This window comes from Gadus chalcogrammus, chromosome 23 (assembly GCF_026213295.1).
Source record: "Gadus chalcogrammus isolate NIFS_2021 chromosome 23, NIFS_Gcha_1.0, whole genome shotgun sequence".
Taxonomy (NCBI): domain Eukaryota; kingdom Metazoa; phylum Chordata; class Actinopteri; order Gadiformes; family Gadidae; genus Gadus; species Gadus chalcogrammus.
Window position 1 is genome coordinate 872676 of NC_079434.1, and position 26747 is coordinate 899422.

A 26747-nucleotide genomic window follows, 5' to 3' on the forward strand; every position below is an offset into this window, starting at 1 on the left:
CCGCGACCCGACCCCGGATAAGCGGAAGAAAATGAGATGAGATGAGATCTTGGACTACCAATCCACCTCTTTTCCTCGGTCTGGTTAATCTTTTGTAACTTATTCTTGTTTTTTTATTACTCCACAAGAAATGAATAATTTATTAATTTCTTTCAACCTGTAAAGCGGGAGTTTAAGAGGAATTGCTGATATAAGAAATAATAATCTTGGTAAAATATTCATTTTAAGCACTTCTGCTCTGCCCCATATTGAAATGGGTAGAACTGTCCATCTCTTAATGTCCTCCTTAATTGTTTTAAGGAGGAGAGGGCCATTTAAATCAAAGATATCCTCAATGGTATTCTTAATGTTGATTCCTAGATATCTCATACCTTGTGGCTTCCATTGAATGGGGGCTGAACCCAGATGTGAAGGAAAGGTCATAGTATTTAATGGGATGGCTTCACTCTTATTAAAATTCACCTTATACCCTGAAAACTTCCCAAATAGCTCAATTAATTTCATTACTTGCGGGATTGACTGATGTGGTTGTGATAATGTTAATAACAAATCATCCGCAAATAGATTAGCTTTAAAATCATGACCCCCAATCTGGATACCAGTGATTTTCTTCTCAGCTCGGATAGCACATACTAGAGGTTCTAAGGCCAAAATGAAGAGTCTTATGGTGCGGCCACACCAACCGCGTTACTCGCGTTGGACAACGCGAGTACCGTGCCTAACCTGACGCTTGACCAGTGTGTGGTGGTTCAACGCTTCCAACGCGTCAACGCGCCAACGCAGCTAGATGAGTCCATGTCCATGCAAGTGAACGGAGCGTTCTCTCTTCGTCATAACTATCAAACCAAACATCCTTCACATTCACCGAGCGAACATTATGAAAGTAAAATGCACATTTCTCGCTAGAAATGTTTCCATAAACGCTTTTAATCGCGTAACTATGTTACTATTTCCACCCAGAATAAAGAAAGATGTCGGCCGTATGCTTCTGTGCAAGCTCACTACTCTCTGCCAGTGACGTCGGGTCAAGCTCCACGCTGATTGGCTACCGCGGCTAAGCGTCACGCATTGGAGCGTTGAAAGTTCAATTTTCTGAACTCCGGGCGTTGGGCGCGTTACTGCGTTTACGTGCGTAATTACTGCCGCGCCTAACGCCCCCAACGCAACGCTTCAACGCTTCAACGCTTCAACGCGTGTACCGCGCCTAGACCAATGGTTCCCTATGCAAAAATGCCGATTTTCAACGCCCCTAACGCGAGCAACGCGGTTGGTGTGGCCGTACCTTTAGATCTTAGAAGTTGGAAAGGTTCGGATACAGTTCCATTAGTTCTAATTGAAGCACTAGGGTTGTTATAGAGGGCCTTCATCCAGTTAATAATAACTGGTCCATAACCAAATTTTGACATAACATGAAACAAATAATGCCACTCTACCCTGTCCAAGGCTTTCTCAGCATCCAGCGATATGGCTATTGCTGGATGCTGTAGAGTGCTGGCTGTCGCCATTACCTGGAAGAGTCTCCTCATATTATTGGAAGCAAATCGACCTTTAATAAATCCTACTTGATCAAGATGGATCAATGAGGAAATGGCGGTCTCCATGCGCATTTTGCGAATTGCAAATTTTAGCAAACATCTTATAATCGTTATTCAACATACTTATAGGGCGAAAGTTTGTCATTTGCGAATGATCCTTACCAGGCTTAGGGCAACAGCGAGATAGTGGCTTGGCGCATAGTCAATGGCATGGAGTAATTAGTTAATATATCGTTGAATAGTAAAGTAAGAAGTGGAGATCAATTATTTTGGAGGCATTTATAGAGTTCTATGGTAAAGCCATCGTTGCCTGGTGCTTTCCCAGTTGGTAAAGCTTTCAAAGCTGCGAGTATTTCCCTTTCTGTGACAGGTGCCTCTAAACTTTCTCTCTCCTCTTCTTTTAAAGTTGGTAAGGAGATGTCCTGAAAAAAAGCTTCCATCTCGTTCTCGTTTATTGGACCTTCTGACTGATAAAGTTTTGAATAATATTCTCTGAAAGCTGTATTAATTTGTAAATATTCTTGCTTATTAGTTTGAGATGAGATTTCTGATTTCTCTGCCTTTTTTTTTATGTGTTGCAGTTTCACCTTTTCCCATGTGCGTCCATTAAACCTGTGGAAGTGAGAAATGCGTTTGCATATGGAGGTAGATTTGTGTCTTTATTATGCAATCAAAAATAATAGGTTTGAGAGCAAAACTTTCCACACTGCAATCAAAAAATTGATTTGAGAGCAAAACTATCGACTCTGCAATCAAAAAATGTTTTATTGCAAGATAAATTAATGTGATAAAAAAAATATTAATGGGAATCCAAAAGTTTTGTTTGCGAATCAAAAAGCTTTGTTTGCGAATCCTAAAGTTTTGCTTGCGAATCCAAAAGCTTTGCTTGCTGTTGAGCTGAATCTCGTGGGCGGGACCTACGCCGAAAGATGTAAGACGCGTCTCTATTGGCCAGTCTCGATCGGAGTGACAGCTTGGCAACATCCACAGTTAGTAACGAGAGAGGGAGTTCTATTTCATGTAGGCTACGCCGTCTAGGGTTCGTCTTATGGGCTTGTCCCGTGCGCGCGCTTGCGCGCCCTGAAAATCCCGTAGGCCTCCCTGTCAGCCGACAAGGAGACCATGGCAGAGGAGAGCAGGGCGATGTTGTTGACCGCCGCCGCGGATTGAGAGGCACGACAATCTGCTTCTGGAGGCGGTCGGGGGCAGCGGCTTTTCAGATGTTGCCAAGCTGTCACTCCGATCGAGACTGGCCAATAGAGACGTGTCTTACATCTTTCGGCGTAGGTCCCGCCCACGAGATTCAGCTCGACAGCAAGCAAAGCTTTAGGATTCGCAAACAAAGCTTTTTGATTCGCAAACAAAACTTTTGGATTCGCAAACAAAACTTTTGGATTTGCAAACAAAACTTTTGGGTTTGCAAACAAAACTTTTGGATTCCCATTAATATTTTTTTTATCACATTAATTTATCTTGCAATAAAACATTTTTTGATTGCAGTGTCGATAGTTTTGCTCTCAAATCTATTTTTTTATTGCAGTGTGGAAAGTTCTGCTCTCAAACCTATTATTTTTGATTGCATAATAAAGACACAAATCTACCTCCATATTTGCAGAGCCTTGGTGTTTTGGGAAAGACTTTAGCTGGCCGTCAGGTTATTAGCAGACATACCGAGGACGGCACAGTGAAACAACGGCTATATAGCAAGTGAGACAAAGCGGAGCAAATTGGAAGCCAACCGACATGACGTCGTCACACGTATCCAGTGGACGATCAACGGAGCATTCTCTAAAGCCAAGGGCTACAGAGGAGAGTTTGCATGGAAGTACAGCAATACAGGAGAACCTGCACAGCGCTTCGTTAAGGACACGCTTGCAAGTAAGTTGTTCAGAGAGATCAAGTTCATCATCAGCGGGGTCTGCAGCAGTCGGAGTAAGAGCAAGAGCCGAAGCAGCAAAGGCACGGCTGTCCTATGCTGAAGAGGAAGCTAATCTGAGGCTACAACAACTAAGTTGGAAGTGTCTTTAGAAATGCTCAAACATAAAAAAGAGGCTGCAGCAGCCATTGCTGAAGCAGAGACATTTGAAGCTGCTGCTGTTGTTTAGGGTGAGAGACATAGTTGTGACCTGAACATAGACTCTGTTCCTTTAGAAGCCTCACAACGAACAAAGCAGTATTTGCTTGATCAATTTAAAGGGGACCTATTATGCTTTTTCGACTTTTATGACCTATAAACGTTGTTATAATGATTGATAGTCATGTTAACCATACTAAAGTGTCAAACAATGACGTACATGCATTTCAACGTATTCCCTGCTGACAGTCTGGGGTGGCTGTGCAGAGCGCTAAACACTCGGGACAACGTTTGCGATTCACTTGTTCACATTTCCGGGAAATCATCTACGTAGAGGCACTCCTGCCACGCCCCCATATGCCTGGTCAAATCTGCCCGCACGCGCGCTTCAAGGAAGGTAACCAATCACAACGGAGTTGGGTTGGCAGGAGGGGGGCGAGGGGGCGGAGAAGGACGATACCGAGCGTTGACAGAGAATGCTGAAAGCGCCCAGAGGAGAGGAAGAGTTTCCCGAAAATCTACATAGTTTTTTGTGCTGTGATTCGTGTCAGGTTGCACTATAGGAGTCATTAATAAGAAATTAAGACCAGAAAAGTTGTATAATAGGTCTTCTTTAAAGAAAGGGATTCAGAATTACAGTCATGTGATAACGGTGACACACTAGCAAAGACAGCGCCGGTCCCTATCCATGTGTCACCTCCACCACTAAAGCCTGAAGCCAGTCCTTTCTATCCGCATCAGAACAATACTGCTCCACATTGTCTCGTCTCACGGCAGCCTTACATCAGGGCATATGAGGACAGCCACAAGCTATTCAACAGGTTGCCTGGAGACGTTTGTCTACCTCAAATCAAGTCCAGTGGTGAGCATGCTACTCCTGCACACCACTTCAGACCACAAAATCCCACATGCCACGCCATACCGCCAGGCTCCAATGACGGCAGTTCACACATAAATGACTTTGTCAGGTATCTGGCCCGCTGTGAGCTTGTGGCTACAGGCTTGCTTCAATTCAATGACAAACCCCAAAACTACAGAGGATGGAAGCGTTCCTTTTTGACTGCCGTCAGCGGCATAAAACTGGAAGCGAGCGAGGAGATGGATCTTCTACTAAAGTGGCTCGGGAAGGAGTCAGCTGAGCATGTTGAATAGATATGAGCCATACACATCAATCGGCCAGAAGCAGGACTGGCCATGGCATGGGAAAGGCTCGAGCTAACATATGGCCCAGCTGAAGCAATAGAAAATGCTCTGTTCAAACGCATTGACAGCTTTCCAGAAATAATAAACCGATATGGACCTAAGCTGACAAAGCTGGGTGATCTACTGATGGAACTGCAGGCTGCTAAAGCTGAAGGAGACTTACCAGGCCTAGCTTTCCTTGACACAGCGAGAGGCGTCAACCCAATTGTACAGAAACTCCCGTCTCGTCTCCAGGACAGGTGGGTGAACGCTGGTGCAGCCTACAAGCGTCAAAACCAGGTGAGCTATCCTCCCTTTGGCCTCTTTGTCGATTTTGTAAGCCAGCAGGCTCGCATTGCAACTGACCCAAGCTACAGCCTCATCGGCTACACAGACATGGCCCCCAGAACAGAGAAGATGGCGTGGAAGCCGAACAGACAGCGGGAAGTGTCTGTCCACAAGAGAGAGGTGCCATCCAGAGCCACATCTGACACGGGTGAGCCTCCAACAAGATACGACAACAGCGACAAACTGTGTCTGCTGCATAAAAAGCCGCACCCTCTCCGTAAGTGCCGAGCATTCAGAGAGAAGCCTATTGACAAGCACAAAACACTCCTCAGAGAAAACAATGTGTGCTTTCAATGTCTCTCTTCCTCATCTCATATAGCAAAGAAATGCAAACTCAATGTCCAGTGTTTTGAATGTAAGAGCGAAAGGCACAACACAGCGCTACACCCTGGACACGCACCCTGGCAGCAGGAGGCTGACCCTACTTCTGAGTACGGCGGGGAGGAGGATGGAGCTTCACCACAATCTCAGGTCACCAACAAATGCACGAAAGTCTGTGGTGGGGAACTTACAGACCGCTCTTGCTCGAAGATATGCCTCGTCAAAGTGTTTCCAGCCGGCCACAGAGAAAAAGCCGTGAAACTATGCGATCATTGACGAGCAGAGCAACAGGTCACTGGTTCGCCCACAGTTGTTTGACATGTTCAACGACCAAAGTCCAAGCGCTCCTTACACACCGAGAACATGTGCTGGAGTGAAGCAATCAGTAGGCAGAAGGGCCAGTGGCTATGAATTGCAGTCTCTGGATGTAACCGTTCGCGTCCCGTTGCCAAGCCTCATAGAATTTAACGACATGCCTAACAACAGAGAGGAGATTCCGACCCCCGGAATAGCTCTTCACCATGCTCTTCAAAGATCAATGGCACAGCTCATCTCAGACATTGACTTAGAAGCCCCCAAGGACCAACCTTTCTGTGAAACCGACCACCTTGGATGCACGGTGTTCAGGCGGACCAGGGATGATAACCAGGTGGCTCCCTCCATTCAAGATGCAACGTTCATGGAGATAATGGATGAAGGACTACGAAAAGACTCAAGCAACAGTTGGGTGGCGCCATTACATTTCGATAGCCCACGCCCATGGCTCCTAGACAACAAGCCACAGGTGCTGAGGTGTCTCATGTCTCTCAAGCGTAACTTTGAGAAAAAACCTGAGATGGGGACCACTTTCTCACCTTCATCCAAAGAAACCTAAGAAAATACGTGTGGTGTTCAATTCCAGTGCCCAGTACAACGGCGTATCACTCAACAACATGCTGTTGACAGGAGCTGACCTGAAAAACCCACTACTGGGAGTACTGATTCGGTTTAGAAGAGAGGCCATCGCTTTCATAGCCGACATAGAACAGATGTTCTCTCGCTTCCTGGTAAGAGAAAAAGACTGTCACTTCTTACGTTTTCTCTGGTTCCAGAACAATGATCTCTCCAAAGCCATCGTGGATTACCGAATGAACGCCACATCTTTGGTAACAGCCCTTCACCTGCAGTGGCTATTCATGGTCTACACAAGTCTGTTCAAGGCAGCCACGTCGACCCAGATGTGCAGCATTTTGTGTTGCATGACTTCTGCGTTGATGATAGGCTGAAATCCCTGCCCACAGTTCAAGCTGCTGTCAGCCTGCTAAAACGGACACAGGAAGTGCTCTTCAAGTCTACTCTGAGGCGCCACAAGATTGCAGCGAACAGCCAAGAGGTCATGGACGCCTTTCCATCCAGTGACCATAAAAGCCTTGACCTCCATGCAGACATGCTACCGCTTACAGCGCAGTCTTGGGCTTGACTGGAATCTCAAGACAGACTGATTCCTTTTCAATGTCTCCAGTGAGACCAAGCCTTACACCCGGCGGGGTGTCTTGTCCATAATCAATAGCCTCTACGACCCACTTGGATTTGTCACGCCTGTCATAGTCCAAGGCAAGGCTATCCTGCGGGAGCTCACGGCGGAGAGCGGTGACTGGGACGCGTCCTTACCTTCAGCCATGGAAGATGCCTGGATATCTTGGAGAGCCTCTCTGTCCGAGCTTGCTGAGCTTTCCATTCCAAGGCGCTACACAGAAGCCTCACCGTCAGCAGCGGTAAGAAGAGAATTGTGTTTGTTCTGTGATGCGTCAGTCAAAGCTATCAGTGTTGTGTGCTCCCTGAAAGTGACGGATATTAATGGCAACAACCGGATTGGATTTGTAATGGGCAAAGCCAAGCTGGCCCCCCGCCCTGAACACACAGTGCCAAGACTTGAACTCTGTGCAGCAGTGCTTGCAGTTGAATTAGCAAACCTGGTCTCAGTAGAACTAAACCTACAGCTTGAGGCCATAACCTACTACTCGGACAGTAAAGTAGTCCTGGGCTATTTTAGCAATGAGACCAGGCGCTTTTATGTCTATGTCAGCAACCGGGTGTTACGCATCTGAAGACCTTCCCGACCAGACCAGTGGCGCTACGTGAACCCTGCAGATCACGCAACACAACACGTTCCTTCCCTGCTGGTCAACTGAAACACACCAGCTTGCTTAGTGGTCCCGGAAAGCCGGAGCAGAGCAATTTTGAGAGCACTTACGACCTTGTTGACCCGAGCACAGACCCAGACATCCGCCCTCTGGTTTCTGCCTTAAGCACCACAGCCTCACATAAGCAGCTGGATTTACAACGCTTTGCTAAATTTTTTTACCTGGAAGTCATTAACTCGTGCAGTCATTCTAAGACAGATCACGGAGAGAACAGAGTATGCAAGGGCTGGCATTACTGCAAAGCTGAATTCACAGTCGAAGAATCAGAGAAAGCGTCAGCTGTAATCATCCAAGCAGTTCAACAGGAAGTCTACAGCCAAGAGATGAAGTGCATTCAAAAACCAGAAAAGATGCCAAAAACAAGCCCGCTCAGAAATGTGGACCCGTTCATTGACACACGTGGCCTTCTCAGAGTTGGAGGCCGTCTTCATCATTCAAGTCTTGATCGGAGTGAAAAGTCTCCCCTGATTATTCCTGGACAGCATCACATCGCCAGTTTGCTCATCAGACACCACCACGAGGAAATCCATCATCAAGGCCGTCACTTTACAGAGGGGGCGGTCCGTTCAGCTGGCCTTTGGATAGTCGGAGGCAAGAAAAGAGTAAGCAGCATCATCCACCAATGCATAATATGCAGAAGGCTCAGAGCTCCACTCAGCATCCAGAAAATGGCAACATCGTCTGTCAACAGATCCTCCATTCTCCAGCGTTGGTCTCGATGTCTTCGACCCATGGGACGTCTCCTCACGCAAAACCGGAGGCGGCTTTGCTCAAAGTAAAAGGTTGGCAGTGATCTTTACGTGCAGGAGCATAAGAGCTGTGCACATTCAAGTCATTGAATCTCTCGACACCTCTACCTTCATCAACGCGCTACGGCGCTTCCTTTCAGTGCGCGGGCCGGTCAAACACATTCGCTCTGACCGCTGGACGAACTTCATTGGCCCCTGTAAAGAACTGAAGGCAGCCTCAAACATTAACAGCACTGCATTAAAGACTTATCTCTCAGACAAGGGCTGCACCTGGTCCTTTAATCCCCCACATGCATCCCATTGTGGTGGATCATGGGAGAGAATAATAAGGCTGGCGAGGAGAATTCTGGATGCAATGTTCCTCCAGCTGAAGGACAAGCTCACCCACGAAGTGATGGTGACTTTCATGGCAGAAGTCGCAGTGATCATCAACGCCAGGCCACTTGTTCCAGTGACACTGGACCCTGATGATTCGTTCATACTCACGCCTGCTGCTCTTCTCACGCAAAAGATGAACATTGTTCCTGCTCCTGCGGTTGAGTTTGGAGTTGCTGACCTCTACAAGTCCCAGTGGCGACAGGTTTAGCACCTGTCCAACACCTTCTCGGACCGCTGGAGGAAGCAATTCCTCCCAACACTGCAGGCCCGCAAGAAGTGGCAGTCCACTCAGCCAAACATTCAGGCTGGAAGTGTTGTCCTCCTAAAAAAAACAGCCAAGCACCTAGTAATGAATGGCCTCTTGGACTGTTTACACAGACCTTCCCTAGCAAAGATGGGAATGTGCGCCAGGTCGAGGTGAAGATCATCAAAACAGGTGGGACTAGCCTCTTTCTCAGGCCAGTCGATGAAATAGTTCTCCTTCTACCTCCAGAGGAACAGTGGACTGTTTATTAAATGGAATGTTTTCTTTTTTATTGACTGCTGGGTGACGTGCATCCATGTCAGGAGGGGAGTGTTTTTTTATGAGTAAGAAGTTTAAAGTTACAGGTAAAGAATATATAGTTACATTTAGTCAGCATTACAGAATTATGTGTTCCAGGAATATGCATTTCCTATGCGTTTCTATTCAGGACGTGTTCACTTTAAGACGCTCTGTTCCAATCGGTCTATCGCGTGACTCCAGGAAGTAAGCACTCAGTCGTGTCTAGCTGGTTCAGTGTTTCGTTCAAATCTTATAAATCCATAACAATTGAATCGCATCTGTCAACGCCTTGTGCTTTACATGGCATTGGTATGCTATGCATTTTGTATTTTGATTTAATTTTAAGGTACTAATCACTATTTTGGCATTAGTGTAAAGTTTGTATAGTTTTCATCGCAAGACAATTCAAATGTGCGACGGCTATACGAATACCATGTTAGGTCAGAAGTGGGTCATTTGACGACGCTCGTAGTATTGAAATGACCAAAGAGAATGTTTTTCACACCAAGTAAATATTCTTGCTTATTAGTTTGAGAAGAGATTTTTGATTTCTCTGCCTTCTGCCGTGTGTTGCAGTTTCACCTTTTCCCATGGGCGTCCATTAAACCTGTGGAAGTGAGAAATACGTTTGCATTCTTGGTGTTTTGGGAAAGAGTTTAGCTGGCAATCAGGGTATTTGCAGACATTCCGAGGACAGCACAATTATATAAAAAGTCAATTGTTAGGCCTAATTTCTGAGCCAAATGAGCCAACGATAAAAATGTAAGGATGTACTGAGGACGCGAACTCGCTTCGCCCGAATTACAGGACAAATGCTCGACCACTCACCCAACTGCTAGTTCACAAAATTGACAGAATACATAGAACTATATAGACATTTTTTGAGAAAATATCCACGATGACAAAAGATAGCAATTAATTTAATTATTTTGTTTGCACAATTTAATCCTAGACCCTTACTGAAAATATACGCTGTTTGAGCTTCATATATGTACATTTATGACAAAATCGTGAGGACTAGGCTTGACGGAACCTTCTGATGGTACACTTGTTTCCGACTTATCTGAAACACCTCTCAAGTAAGCCAGACAGTTAGCCTGGTACCGACCAGGGCCCCGTTTCCCGATATCGATGGATCTTCGCTCGTAAAATCATTCTCCCGATGGATCTTTCGAACCATCGATAATTTCTTTGTCGCGTTTCCCGAAACTCCTCTTAACGTGAACGCGCATTCGCTGCACTCACAACGTTGTAGGATTGTAACTGTCTACTGACACGGTGCTGAAATGGGCTCCGTAGGAGGGGGAGATGCAGGAATGTCGCAGGAAATTTGTGTTAAAAAGGGTTAAAATATCTCCCCATCAAGGACAACAGCAGAGTAGCCTACGAAAAAAATAGACTGCAATTATATGAATGCTAAAGACATTAAAACACAATTGATTAGGCTTAAACTGACATATATCAGTCCTCATCCTGAATGCACTGTGCGTTTCACGGCATTTTCCCCCCTGGAATAATTCCATATGACAAAAAATTAAAAATAGCTTGTGAGACAACTACATTTATCTTAATGGGCTGATTTCTGAAACATGCTTTGCGCAGCAAAGAGAGCCGACTTAATCTGATTCCGCATAAAGTTTCCTTGATTGATCATTTGATGTGTGCTAGCGCTCCGTGCGCAAGAGGGAGAGGAAGAGAGAGAGAGGCCGAGGCGTCCCCGGAGTCGCCTTGTTGCGATCAATGGCCGAATCCGGGACAACTTTGGCCCCCTCGAGGTCTACACTGACGCGGCAGTCATACAGCGCTACAGGCTGCCCAGGGAGGCCATCAGACAGCTGCTTGGGTCAATCAGGCAAGACCTCAGACGTGCTACAAGGAGGAGCTTTGCGCTCACACCGCAAGTGCAGCTCTTGGCCGCCCTCCGATTCTACGCCACAGGGAGCTTCCTGCAGGTGATAGGAGATGGCCATGGCCTGTGCAAGGCGTCAGTGTGCAGATCGGTCCAGGCAGTGACATACAGCCTCCTTCGTCTCGTACCGCGACACGTCCGTTTCCACAGCAGAGACGAGATGGGTGCGACCCAAGATAACTTTTTTCGGTCGTTCCCCATCCCACAAGTGGCCGGAGTCGTGGATGGAACTTTGATTCCAATTCTCACGCCCCACGTTGATGGCCACGTCTACATCTGTCGGAAGGGATATGCCGCTGTCAACTGCCAGGTGGTGTGCGACCATCAGGGCATCATCCTGGATGTCGTAGCGAGATGGCCTGGAAGCACTCACGACTCCTTCGTGTTCCGCGAGTCCTCCATCGGACGGCTGGCTGCAGCCTCCAGGGGAGAGTGGCGGCTCCTCGGAGACAGTGGCTATCCGCTTAGGCCTCACCTGTTCACCCCAGTGGCTTAGACGGCCTCCCGGATTACGCTGCTGGTTTGGAATCACGCCGAAGAGTGATCGCAGCTTTTTTTTAACCCCCCCCCCCCCCCCCCCCCCCCTCCCAATGTCACTAAACATCCCCGTCAACGTGACCAATCCCCACCATATCCCAGCCTTTTCCCTGCTCCTTTTGCCTTGAATTTTTTTTTCATTTCTTTCATTCATTCTTTAATTTTTACTTTTTTTAATTTCTTTCATTAATTTCTTTCATTTCTTTCATTCATTATTTTGTTAAATTTTTAATTTTTGGGGTGATTTTAGGCTATGTTTTATGAGTAGCCTATGTCACAGTCTGCACAAATCCCCCCACTTTCTCACACATTTTGAGTGCCCTGCCTGCGCAAACATTTTCTGGACTGTCCCGTTTTATTTTGGCCATTTTAACATCTTTATTAATAAATAAATTAATAATCTTTATTAATCACCAAACTAAGAACATAAAGGCGCAATACGTTTTAATAAAACGCATCCAATACACGGAATGTCCGATGGTGACGCCACTGAGGCTATAGTAGGCTGACGATGCTCTTAGCGTCCTACGAGTACCTACGAGTACCTACGAGTACCCCTGGAGTACTCGTTAGCTCCGAGCGTTTTCAAGATGTTCGTTACCAACGATGCTTTCGGGAAACGCGGTGAAAACTCTACGATGCCCTTTCGACGCACTTCACGATCCACTTAGGCTAACGACGCTTTCGGGAAACGAGGCCCAGGTTAGTTTGGTCGGATAAATTGCCATAGTTACTTAGCGGAGATTCCCTTAAGCAACGTTAATGGAACACAACTCTAGGGCTGAACGATTTCAGGAAAAGATCGATTTGCGATTTTTCTGGCAGATATTGCGATTTCGATTTTCTTCAAATCAAGCTTCAGTACAATATTCACAATGCACAGTAATATTTACAAACATGACATCATACCATTAAAACATTACATGCCATTACTCGAAAGTAAGAATGAAAACTAAAGTTAAGAATTGATTTCAAATGTATTTATTAAGAAACATGCATGTAAACTAAAGTCCTTGACCAACTGCAGTTGTTACAAAAAGAGCCATCTTTGACTGTCTTAAAGGTCCCATGACATGAAAATCTCAATTTATGAGGTTTTCTAACATAAATATGAGTTCCCCTAGCCTGCCTATGGTCCCCCAATGGCTAAAACTTGCGTTTGGTGTAAAACGAGCACTAGCTGTTCTGCTCGCCTTTGAAGAAACGGAGGCTCAAGCGAGCTGATTTGGAATGTCTGTACTCATGACGTCATGAGGAATCTCAGCTCCTCCCCTTACTCCGCCTGGCCCGCCCAGAGACGTTGGCCCGCCAATGAGACAATGAGCTAGAGACCATAAGAGCGCCACGCTGTCTTTGCCTGGAGTGTAGAGATATCATGGCTCCCAAACAAATGAATGGCAGGTGCTCAGTGTTCGGATGTCAAAGTGACAAACTAAGTAGGCCTACATTTGCAGCTCCTTCATCCGAGTCTCTGAGGAACCAGTGGGTTCATTTTGTTTTCGCTGGAAATGCGCCGATACGAATTCCGAAATGTGTGTTTGTGTGCGCCAAACATTTCACCGACGACTGCTTCATCAACTTGGGACAATACAAAGCTGGATTTGCTGAACTTCTGAAAATGAAGCCTGGATCAGTACCAACTCTCCTTGCCTCAGCTACAAACCGCGGACAAGTAAGTAAACTAACGCTGTATCATGTTCTGGCTTTACTGTGTATGATTACCTTGCTTGTTCCCCTTAGAATGTGGCTTTAGCTAATGCTCACCGTACTACAAACTAATACAGCTGTCTTTTAACAGCTAAGTGACGCAGTAGTTCTAGCGTGAGACACAGGGCCTGATTCCCAAGTTAGCCTTGGTGTTCTATATCATTGGAGACAGTTTTCAACACATTTCATTCAGTCCTTCTAGTTCGCTCGTGCTAGGCTACCGCACGGCAACAGGCATAAATGAATAAAGTTAGAAATAAAAGTAACCTTCCATCGCATGAATCATCGCATTTTGAGGGACTATTTCCTCGGCAATGGAGCTGGTAACCTAGGTATCAGCAATGCAATGCAATGTTGGTATTTTCATAAATACATAGGCCCACTCATGTTCTCCCCTTCACGCCAGTTTCAAAAAAATGTTTACATTCAGCTGCCTCTCTCTAGGGATGTTGCATGCCAGACGGACAACGTGGGAAGTTTGAAAACGCAGGCACACAGCTATCCTTTAGGACTTTGCAGACCCACATTAAAAGTGAAGGTATCTACTCTCCACCTTGAGTACATTTACTTTTGATGTAGTTACTAGTGTTCTTTATTCTGGCATTTCTCTTTGCTTGCATTATGTGTTTTTTCATTTGACTTGCCTTAGTAAAATTCATTGTTTGCACAGGTGTCCAGGCAACTGTGTTCTGCAAGGATTTCGGTGTTGGCACATCGAATGCAGACCCTTTGTGCCTGTCATCGACACCAATAAGGAGACCATCCAAAAGACCTCGGGTAGACCTTGAGGAAGAGCTGGAGGACAATCCATTGGAGGTCAGCTCTTTATTGGAAGCTTCTAATGGACCGGATTCCACTTATGATCCTTCTGACTCCATCACAGCATTGTTAGACTCTACACTAAAGTCGTAAGTTACTGAGTGTGAAGATATATAGATAGATAGATATAGATAGATATATACTTTATTAATCCCGGGGGAAATTCAAGTATCCAGTAGCAGCCGAAAACACACATAAAAACAGTGCAGATGGATGTGCAAAAATACAGATATAAATAAATAAAATGTCCATTGTTGTTATCTATTGTCCTCCCTGCCTTTACTGGGAGCTGTTGTACAGTCTGATGGCCAGGGGGACGAAAGAGTTTTTTAGTCTATTAGTGGAGCTGGACTGGGACAGCAGTCGGCCACTGAAAACACTCCTCTGCCTGGTGAAGGTGTCATGCAGAGGGTGGTGGGTGTTGTCCAGGATGGACAGCAGTTTGTCAAGGGTCCTTCTCTCTGCCACTGTCACCAGAGAGTCCAGCTCTGTTCCCACTACTGAGCCAGCACTCCTCACCAGTCTGTCCATTCGACCAGCGTCTCTCCTCCTGCTGCTTCCCCCCCAGCAAACCACGGCATAAAAGAGCACGCTGGCCACCACAGACTGGTAAAACATCTGCAGTAGTTTTTTGCAGATGTTGAAAGACCCCAGCCTTCTCAGGAAGTACAGACGGCTCTGCCCTTTCCTGTATAAAGCTTCCATATTTGCTGTCCAGTCCAGCTTGTCGTCCAGCTGCAGTCCCAGATATTTATAGGTCCTGACCACCTCCACATCGACCCCCTCGATGGACACGGGTAGGAGATGTGGTTTCTTCCTTCTGAAGTCCACCACCATCTCCTTGGTCTTGGAGGAGTTCAGCTGCAGATGGTTGTGTGTTGTATGTGTGGCTCTTGAGAACTTTCATAATTTCTATAAATTGTATGGCATTCTAAACATAAAGTATTAATCTCGGTGAGGCTGTTGTTGTTTATAGCATTACCTTCAGGATTATGTATATGCAAATAATTAAACTAGCTGAAAACAGGGTGATGGTTTAAGGTACAGTCCAGATGAACGCTCAATCAGTTTAACACAAAGCGTTTCCCTTTGTTTGTGGTTTGATATAGAGAAGATTCATCCACTGCAACACCCAACGGCAAGAAATACATGGTGTACGAGAGCTGCATCATGGAGTTGTTTAATGCATGTCCAGTCTGCACGAGGGCATGTGAAGTTACAACCCAAAGGCTGGGGACATTCCTGTCTGTGAAGCAGCAGTGCCCCCATTGCACATTCGGTAGACGCTGGAATAGCCAGCCTATCCTTGGGAGCACGCCAGCTGGAAATCTGCACCTTTCTGCCGCTGTGTACCTGAGTGGTGCATCTTTCCTAAAAATCGAAAAGGTAAATGATGTGGAACTGTAAATGTGTGACTGTGAATTGCTTCAATATAGATCTAATTACATGTATTATTTATCCCCCCACACCAAAAGGTCTTCAAGGCAATGAAGCTACAGTTGTTTCGGTATGAAACATTTCGCCGCCATGCCAAAAGTTTCATTGAACCAGCAGTTATTCACCAGTGGAAAGTCCTAAATGATTTGAATCTGCAGCGGCTAAGTCAAGAGGAAATAGTGATACTTGGTGGTGACATGAGAGCTGACTCTCCAGGTATTGATACCTAACTGAAATAGTGCATTTTATACAGGTGTTCAATATTGTTTGAAGTTAAAAGAAGTGACCTAAATAAAGTCAGACAAAATACCAAGTATTGGAGGGTGATTACTACACTAATTTCCCTATTTGAACCAAAATAGGTCACTCTGCAAAGTATGGGAGTTACACAATGATGGATCTCCATACTAACCCCATTGTGGACATTCAGTTGGTCCAGGTGAGTTGTCAAAATTGATATTGTAAAGGGGTTATTGGTTGTAATTTCAAAGCCTAACATGCATATTCTATTAATATATATTTTTTCTGTGTTAACAGAGCAACAAAGTTGGTGGTAGCACCCATATGGAGAAGGAGGGACTGAAGAGGAGTCTAGCCTTACTGGAGTCGCGTGGCGTCCACCTTGACTGCATTGTCACTGATCGTCATCCTCAAGTACAGAAGTTCCTCAGGGAGAGAAACATAACCCATTACTACGATGTCTGGCACTTTGCAAAAGGTATGTTTCTCCAGCCTTTTCCTTTCTTTGATTTGTTAGTGATATCCTTTTGGTGAGAAGGACCTGATGTTTTGAAGCTTGCGTAAAGCTCCCATTTGGTGGTCCTTCATTTTAAAATTGTGACACTGAGTAAATGGTAAGAAATGTTTTGAAATTATCAAATGCTACAATCGAGTAATCACTCAGTTTATGAGTATCTTAACTAAGTGGAAAGTACTTTGCTCTCATTGTAGGTATTTCAAAGAAGCTGTTGGCAATCAGTAAGCAGAAAGACGGTGAGAAACTCAAGAAGTGGATGAAGAGCATCAACAACCACATATACTGGACTGCAGCAGGCTCAACCTCCGGGCCAGAGAGAATCGCAAAGTGGACCTCGATCCTGAACCATGTTCGAGATGTCCATGTACATGAAGATCCTCTTTACCCCAAGTGCGAGCATGCGATCCGCCAGACAAGTGACCGGAGTAAATGGCTTCAAGCTGGTATTTCACCAATATACAGGCTAAATGTCAAAACAGTGAACATACAACTACAGTTATTTAGTGGCTTTCAGAAATTTACCAGAGGACATGGTTGTAGTATTCCTTACTGTATGGGTAATGGTTTTCTAATATCATATTTTCTTATTGTCTGCAGCAACTCCAACTTTCTCCAAGTTGGAGAAGTTGCTGACCAATAAAAGGGCGCTGAAGGATGTTGCAAAACTGAGCCCCCACCACCAAACTTCATCTTTGGAGGCTTTCCATGCGGTTATTCTTCGTTTTGCCCCCAAAAATGTTGTCTTTCCCTTTATTGGAATGCTGTGCAGGTTAAAGAAAGTTTGTTTACTAAATACTTTTTGGAATTGTAGCCTAAAATATCTGTCAATATTAACATGTTTTGTCTTGTACTTCCAGACTCTACCTGGATGCTATGCATTCAAATTACAATGTGGACCGACCACAGGCCGAAACAAAGGAAGGAGTACCGATTTATAAAATGTCCTTTGCAAAGGCTAGGAAGGGAGCTAAACCACAAAAAACACAGCAGACCTTTGGTAAGGGTTCAAATAAATTCAAACGACACACATTTTGGATTTCTAAAATGTTTTTCTCTTGATGAAAAATCAAATAAATACAAAAACACAGTAACACAAGACCCAACCAATTTGTAAAGAAAATATGTTTTACGATACAGGTTACGTTGATGACATCATGGATGTCATTTTTGAGGAAGTCTTTCCCAACCCTACGCCATACACCGAGGCCCTGTTGGAGATCCCTGTTCCAGAGCCCCTAACGGCACAGTATGAGAAGCCTGACAAGGAGGCGGTCATCAGCAGCCTTGTGTCAAGGTTCAAACGGGGGGATGTTTAAAACCAACATAGTGGCCTTCCTCAGCAGGAAACTCAACGCGGATACGCAGGACCACACAAGCTGGAATCACAACCCGGATACGGCGTCCCAGGTGGCCCCAGCACCAGCTCACAAAGGAACGATAGGAGAGATACCTGTAGCGACTGAACAATTGATCCAGAGATTAAGTCTTGCAGAGATTTATCATTGCTTTGTGTTATGAAAATAAATATTACTATGCTCCTATGGCTGGTTTGTTCTGTAACTATTTAAGTTGTTTTTTTTAGCTTGGATATAAATACATCTTCACAAAATTAGGCACAAGATTGAGAACAACTTCATTTATTTGATTAAATTCTGTAACAATGCACAACTTACTTGTGTATTCTTCTCAAATTTAGAGGACCATAGTCGGCTCTATATATTTGGCTGGAATTCTGAATAGAGTAAACATTTAGGCAGACCGGCTCCAATCCAGGATGGTCAACCATACACGTTAGCTGTAGTTCGACCTCCCGTAGTCTTCTAGTAACCTAATTAGAATTTGAAAGGGTAAGTTTTATTTTTATGCATTGTGTCAAATGAAGAGACAAAGTAGTTTCCAATTTAGTGGAGAGTGCTACCTGCGGTATCTCCATGCAGCAAATATTCTCCGCTTCTGTGGGCATGGACGCACATTTTCCACAACGGCACCTATCCATAAAATAAAGGTAGATGTAATAATGGCAGAGGTCTGACTATAGTGGCTCTGGTTAGTGTCTATAGCTATACATATGACAGTGGACAAGCTGATGTTAGACGTAAATCTTCACGAGTAAATCATGGGTTATGTGTAACATGACTTCAATATAGGTTGAAATTAACCCATCAAATGAGCCAGTGACTTCTCTAAACTACAAAGATGACTGATATAGATGCTAATATAACGTAACGATAGCAAATCAGCAACTTTGACAGCCAACAACGTAGGCTAGCGTTAGCACATGATAATAACTAACCGCATACATAAACAAACCAACTAAAGTACCGTATCCAGACACAATATTTTCAATTACCATTCAGAGACGTCCTGCTGTAGCCGCTGAGTAGGCCTACCAACTTCTTCAGGTGCTTCGGAATCCGGATCCGATTCTGGGTCAAACTGAAACGCTTGAACGACTGGGTTTCTACGAGCCATTGCGATGTAAACAGAGCGCACGTGGCTGCAAGCTGCTCAGGGCCACACCCCCACCCTGCTCAGGGCCACATCCCCACCCTCCTCCTTGACACGCCCACCGAAACAGCGCATTTGGGGGAAGCTCAATGTGCGACTGGCTCGGAGTGGCTGTAACTCTGCACCACGGCTGAATTTCGGGAACGTCGGAAAAGTTGCCCACTAATACCTATATTAAAGAATACATAAAATAGCATGTCATGGGACCTTTAACTTAGAAAAGTACTACTACTTTTTAGTTGTTTTTTTTAAGACAGTCAAAGATGGCTCTTTTAGTTAATTCGTGCATTAGAGTATAACAACAAAGGGAGAGAGGTCGGAGAACCCAACGCAGTCTATTAATAATATTGTAATGACCACGGAAGAGGCAGTGAATGAAGTATTGAATAGACAGAGATTTATTAGATAGGCCTACCCATAGGCGTCGATTACGCCGGGGACGCCTCCCCACCAGTTTTCTTAAAGACTAATTTTGTCCCCACCAGAAAAAAAAAGAAAAAAAATATATATATCGTTTTTTAAAAATGAATGTTTATAGCGCGAGACAGATGCGAACCAATCCACAAAAAAACGATCTGCATATGGCACACAGGCCAGCCGTCAACAATTTGCAACAATTATAACATTTGGATAAGTAGTTCTACAATGGGGGAGGGGTGGGTGGTACGGTGGGCGGCTCCTTCTCTATGTAATCTGAACCTGACTGCTTGCTGCGCACTTCCATGGACAATCTGCTGCGGTTGCAGCCTCATGCATTTGAGGAAAGGAGGTCCGGAGGAGGTAACGTAACGTATCTATATTTATTCATGATGATGACAATCTGTACAAACTCCTTTGTCGTAGTTTGACCGAGGGCAGCGAACGATTTATCTTGATAGTTTCTAAGTTCTATTATTGACGTTGAAGCTATAGCCAACATTAGCTTCACTAAGTTCTGATTGACTTAGTTCCTCTCCCTGATCAAATGTAAACAAAGACAGAAGATTGATAACTTAATTGATTTAGCTCTGTCTTATTTATTTATTTTAAAATGCAGTGTTTTCTCCTTTTAGGAACTTGTTTCTGCCAACTCACCTCTTCATTGCCATCTACCAGTTCCTGCCTTTCATTAAGCTCTGATGTTCCTTATAAATAAATAAAAATGTGTTAACTCAATTGATTATGCCCTCTATTTTATGAGATGTATGTGGTGTGCAAACAAAAGTCTTGTAACCTTTATTGTAATGATTTGACCACTATAACGGTATGTTGGTTGTGGTATATGTTATCAATATTGTAATTGGTTTTTGACAAAATATTGGTTTGGAGTGTGCGGTTGCCTGGTACCATGGTTGTTACTTGGTACAAATAATATGGATGATTTACGACCATCTAGTGGGGAGTCTGAAAACTGCTAACGAAACGTCATTGAAGTGAAAATAAAATAAATCATTCGTACTGTTGTAAATTCAAAATGAATTTAAATAGGAAAGCTAAACGTTGAAGCACATAGGGCAAAACACTCCAGTAGCACTAGGCATGCTAGCTAACAGTGTGTCGCGCTGGTAGAGGCTAGCTAGCTAAAAAAACCTCAAGAATTACAATATATTTCTAGAATAAATATTGATTTAGCTGAGCTCATAAGACACTAGCACACTTACTGTGCATGTCAGCTTCAATTGCTTGGCTTTAAAAAAAGCTCTGATGTCCTGTCCACTCCTTTTTGACATTTTGCTGTATAATTAACTAGGTAGGATCAGAGAATGTCGGGCTCTGGTTGTATCACTATCTCGTCTTTTTTCAGTTGTGACTAGATGTCCCCTCTGCGGCACCGTAGTTGTGGATTATTTTCGTATGAGGTGCCAGCCTGACTTGGACAATGAATGAGATATTAATACCAATACTCTATGGCTGGTATGCAATGATGAGGCATCAGACAGTCAATTAATTTTAGCCTGAATACATAGGTAAAAAGCACCAGACCGCTAGTACCATGGATGGACAGTGTCAGAGCGAAAACCTGTTGAACTAAATGGATGTGGTTAGGCAGCAGGCACGCAGGCTACACCGCGGGATACATCTGCAGACCACTGGCACGTTAATAAAGGTAAGATGCAATATTTATTGCTTAAGATTTGCTGGTACTTTGGCGAGATCTTTTGTGTTTTTTGCCCTCATGTGGTCAGCTGTTTTAACTTGAAATAGTACTACTAGCCATAGCCTCCAAGTAGCCTAACTTAAATTATCCAGTGTTAGCGTTCTTACGGTGTTGGGTATAGACTAGTGGAGATTACGATAGTGGAGTCGGTGGAGTAAGTCTCTTGTTGACTCAAAGTGACTTTTGGTCATTCGCTTTGCTTGAATTATGGAATGATTGTGTGTGTGTGGGGGGGGGGGGGGGGAGTGCATGGGTTTTGGTCAGAATGCCATGTAGATTGGATGGATGTGTGTTGTGAATTGAGAACAGCCAGCTCATGATGTGATATAAAGCGTTCAGCTATAATTATTTTTAGCTTTTTCGATCTTGACATTTGTAGTGCTGTGTGTATACGTTTGCCCTTTCTGAACTTAAACACGTAGGTAATAAGCCCCTCTTTGTTTATTTTGGTATAGCTCATGTCATGTCACGTCAACATTGAGTGCATCATGGAGCAGAACATTGTGGGTCATAATGTCCAATGCTTTTTGAAAACGCTTTCTTCATAAAACGTGTCAGACATAATTTTTTTGTAAAAATCTTATTGATTAGTAAGCTACACAGGTATCCCGTCTTCAGAACCTTTCATGACCTGCGCTAAAGAAAAATAAGGTGCATCCCCAGCACTTCTAAAAATGCATTCCAGATTGCGTCTCTGTCCCCACCACATTTCAAACCAAACTGACGCCAATGGGCCTACCTAATAAACCGTTGGAACACACAAGACCGGAAACATAGCCGGTAAACAAACCCCGAGAAGCCCAATCCCTATGAGAGCTCCCCGCTGCGGCCATCCGGAGGCGCACAGAGCTTTTGGCCGTGATATTATATATACAAATATTATATTACATACTATTATATTATATATAGAGTTCCGGGAGTCGCAAACGGCAACATTCACTTTCTCCTCCATGCTGCAATTCACCCCGGACTGAACTGCACTGAGTTTGACGGTTGAACGCTGATAAGCTGTTACGTTACACGTGACTCAGTGGCCACGCTGTTGAACGCTGATTGGCCGTCATCATGCGAAACGTGAACGCGCTTGCCTGTGCACGGCGAAAGTGTGGCGCGACAAATCAAAACTTGTCGCCGGCTTTCTCTCGCGAAAAATTCGCCCGATACGCGTCTATACGTTCACTTTGTATGGGATCCTGTCGCCCCATCGTGCTTGGTGTGAACGCACAGTAGACAGCCATTTATTATTATTTATTATTAGTTGGAACACACAAGACCGGTAACCATGGTAACCATAGCAACGCCGGTAAACAAACCCCTCGAAGAGAGCTTCCAGCCCTATGGCCATCCGGAGGCTCACACATCTTTTGGCCGTGATATTATCTATACAATTATATTATATTAATTCGCCCGATTCTCGTCTCTACGTTGACGCGTGAACGCACAGGTAAAACGAAAAAAACTTGGTTTTGGCGATCCCGAGATCGCGTTGTCTGAAATCGTGATTTCGATCAGAAAACAATAAATCGTTCAGCCCTACACAACTCTAGATGAAAGTAGCGAGGCTTGGTGAAATAAGCCCGGCATTGCCTTTAGCTTGGTTGATGGAATGCCCTTATGGACCCGAAGTGAACTGACAACTGTCCTGCATACGGCAACAATCCCTTTCTCCTCCATCTAGCGTTTCAATCTTCAGTCAAAGCAAAGATTCCTTGGCCGAGATATCCCCCACTATGAGTCTTTGTTGTGGAAGTACCAGAGAGTTGGAGAACCCGATGCGGTCTTTAAGATTCATAATATCAGAGAATATCCCCTTCAGTTCGGTCGCGGCGCAATGAATGAATAAAGATTGTATACACGTCAGAAGAAAAAATAATTATTTTGACAGATGTGCCCGAAGTTACTACTTTACAACCTCGTTGATGACCAACGTTTAGGATAACATGTACTTTTAATTCAGCCTTGGGTGAAATCGAAGCGTAGTTGGTACTGAATGCATGTTAAAGGCACCCAGTGCAACTTTATGTAAACATTCAATGAAAAATAAACATTCAATTTCTAGTCTTTTTTACACGTAGTAAGTTTCAATAACTCCATACCATTACATATCGACATTCAAGGAGCAAAGATGAGACGTCGTTGTGTGGTGAGAACTGATAGAAAATCGTAAACAACAACAATCGCCGGTGGTGAGAAGCCATTTTTCCATTGACTGGAAGCCTGCTTTATTTATTGTAGGTTACAAAAAATAAAGAAAATGGCGGCATTGTTGTTGTTATCGATCAGTTCTCACCACAACGACGTCTCATCTTTGCTGCTTGAATGTCGGTATGTAATGGTATGGAGTTATTGAAACTTACTATGTGTAAAAAAGACTAGAAATTGAATGTTTATTTTTAAGCCTCGAAAGTTGCACTGGGTGCCTTTAAGGATGATAGGGGGTTTCACTTTATAGGGGGTAATGGCATGATACCGTCTTCCTCCATCTGCTGCGTCACCTTTTTAAATAAATCGCCGTTTCTCGTTTTCCGAGGGCGACAACCATGAACATACAAGAAATAACAAGAAATAATTTAATATTTATATTTATAAAGAAATAAGAATTTATGTCTATGGCGACGCACGTCTACTGTCTCCTTCTACTTCCGGCCCACATAAATTTGGTTCTGTGTATGTGTACATGCAAGGTGGTGTGCAGGTCTGTGTGTAGGTGTCTAGAGGCCCTATTTCAACAGTCGCCAAACGCAAGTAGCTTTGTGGGCGGTTTTATGGCGATGTTGCTAGTTTACCAGCAGATAAATGACTCTTGCGCCCGACGCAAATCTAAAAAGGGTTGCCCTGAAGTAACCTAATTACCTGTAGGTATGGTTTGGGCGTAACGTGCAATAAACCAATGAGAGTGCCATCTCCCGTCCCTTTTAAGAGCCATGAGCGCATTTGAATCTGACGAGTTCATAATTTGACAGCGCATTTGCAGTCTCCGATGAGACAGATGCATGACCAGATGAATTTTAAACTTCAAATGGCTCAGTTTATGGCCAAATAATTGTTCTAATTCACACATGGAATAGCGTTTTCTTTCACAACTTCAGAAATACTGAGTCCTCAAATAAATGTTGGCAAAGAAAATGTAACACACATATGATATGCGATAACTTAGGTTCTATTTAATGATACACGCAAAACATTAAAAAACATTGTTTCTTACCAGTATTGTATGCATTATCGTTATCGAATTGTGTTCCTAATATCCATGCGTTAATATACATTGCCATGGACTGTATTATGCGTTTTGTGTTTAGTTTGCATGTGGATGCCCACACACGCGCCCACATTCATAATTTATCTTACACGTACACACACGCCACCCGCATTCATTCAGTCTTTTTAACACTCACTCGCGGTGAAACAATGTTTTCCCACGATCAAATACTCACAGTGGCGACTGGTCATTAGGGGCAAGTGGGGCTCGGCCCCACCTACTCTCATAAGAAAAAAAAATAATTATAAAAAGAAAAAAATATATAAAATAATTATATATATTCATTTAAAAAAAAATCTCCCCAAAAAGTACTGTAAAATAATAAGTTTGGCGCTTTTACTTCATTTTTTGTTGACCCTAGCTTGCTTCTTCAGACTCATTCCGTCTGGAGGGGCAAGAGGGGCTCGAGCCCCACCAGCCAAATGTACTGTGTATTGGACTTGAAAAATGTAAGTGTGTTTCTCTGTTGAAGTGGACGGAGATTATTTTACTTCTGGTGGGGCTAGCCCCACCAGGACCGCCATGGACTTATATGGTTTGTTCCACTAGAGCAGGGGTTTTCAAAGTGTGAGAGAGTGAGCCCCCCCTCAGAGAAAAAAATTCAGCTGAGCCCCCCCCCCCAATTTTATTTTCTAAATACCTGTGTTTTGAAAGCTATTTTAATTATTTTACACATTTCAAACATCTCCGATCATAATTTTAAAACATTTGGAACATATTTTTGAAACGTTTAAAAAAAAAAAATTAACATATTTTTTAAACATATTTCTGAAACATTACAACAATTTTTTGCGTTTTTAAACAACACAATTTAACAACTTTATCTAAGCATGTTTTAGCATAACCTTTTTTAAATACATTTGAACATCTTAATCTGTTTAAACTGCCAGTTTATAGATTCATTCCCCGACTCTGAATTTTCTGAGTCGAATCAGATCTGCCTTTTCAGTCCAGAGATTCGACTATTCGGCGGGGTTTGTTTACCGGCGTTGCTATGGTGACCTAAATTATTATCAGCAACTGAAAACGACGCCGGTTTGAAACTAAAACTGTGATTCTGAAAAAAGTATAAATGCTATCAAAATTCCGTTTAGATAGTATTGAAGATACAAGTGTGTAGATTTGTTTAATGGTTTGAACGATGGTAAACGGTTGAAAAAGGAATGAGTTAAGATGTCTAGAAGTAGGTGTATCAGAATGGGCTGACGTCTTCAATGAAAACAGCTGAAAACGAAGCAGTATGAAACTAAAACTGCGATTCTGAAGACATTTTAAATGATATCGAAATTCTGTTTAGATATTATTGAAGATACAAGTGTGTAGATTTGTTAAATGGTTTGCACGAAGATAAACGGTTGAAAATTGATTTAGTTATGTTACTTCTACAGTTGAAGTACGACTGATGATTTGAATCATCGTCTTTCAGGGTTTTTTTCGGATAATTTTTTTCTCACGTCGCGCCCCCCCTGAAGAACTCTGGCGCCTCCCAGGGGGGGCGCGCCCCACAGTTTGAAAACCACTGCACTAGAGCATAATTTCATTTTACACCGTTCATTGGCTGTAGTGTGTTTGCGTGATGAGTCATGACTCGAGTGACCTCCCACCTCACCTCACGTGCCGCGCACAAGAAGTCTGGTAGCGAAGAGGAGAAGGATAACTTTGCTAACAAACATGCCGGAGGCACACAAACGAAAACGAGTCGACAACATGAATGAGGTAGATCATCTATTGGATCGGCGAACTCCCTGCAAAAGCATGCTCCCAAAAAAAATAGTTCCTCAGTAAATCATTGCACCAAGTTTATTTTTAATAATGTGATTGTCACATTAACTATCTGTAGTCGTTTTAGTTTCTGTAGGCTTTCCGACTATTTTTGGTCTGTTGATATCAAATTGATGGTGGCGATACTAGTTGAGTTTAACGTGTCATGCAATGTGTGACAGGCGAGCTCAATGAACGCGTCCCTCCGTATGTTTCTCGCATTACCCTGCAGGCTGCAATAAGAATTGCAATCCGCGCTATAAGACGCCCATATGGTCGTAAAGTAGTCTGCCCGATGGTCATATTCTAGGACTGTTGTTGTTTAAAATCGAATTACTCCGCCTGTATCTTTTGGCATTGAAGCCTATTTATTTATTTATTTCAGCAGGTATTAAAATTGTATACCTGATTTCACACCTGATTTAAACAGCTGTTATTGAGAAATACCTGATTTGAAAAGTGTTGTTATTGAGAGATTTGCACAAATCGTCGGGCCAAGTTCCAAATCGAAGGTCTGCTTGATTGATGACTTGTATTTCTACTTTTCATGTATTTGCAATGCACTCGCTAAGCCTGTTGTTAAATTGTTGTTAGGTTATTAA

General features: G+C 43.7%; 2 protein-coding genes across 6 annotated transcripts in view; one reads left to right on the top strand and one right to left on the bottom strand.

Moving 5' to 3' along the window:
- Positions 1-26747, bottom strand: part of LOC130377585 (sodium channel protein type 5 subunit alpha-like) — a 193935-nt gene that overhangs the window by 94012 nt on the left and 73176 nt on the right. The gene's annotated exons all lie outside the window — the stretch shown is intronic.
- LOC130376789 (uncharacterized) lies at positions 13067-19183 on the top strand. 5 transcript variants are annotated; one of them, XM_056583673.1, is made up of 11 exons: positions 13068-13432; positions 13912-14005; positions 14138-14375; positions 15396-15672; positions 15762-15939; positions 16086-16162; positions 16261-16441; positions 16675-16923; positions 17078-17249; positions 17338-17477; positions 17618-19182. In XM_056583673.1, exons 1-11 carry the CDS (start codon positions 13136-13138, stop codon positions 17794-17796), a joined length of 2082 nt encoding a protein of 693 aa, XP_056439648.1. In that variant the 5' UTR covers positions 13068-13135; the 3' UTR covers positions 17797-19182. The 5 variants fall into 5 exon arrangements, with proteins under 5 accessions (XP_056439649.1, XP_056439648.1, XP_056439650.1 ...); XM_056583674.1 differs by having other exon boundaries at positions 13067-14005; positions 17618-19183; XM_056583675.1 differs by having other exon boundaries at positions 13069-13432; positions 13912-14283; positions 17618-19183.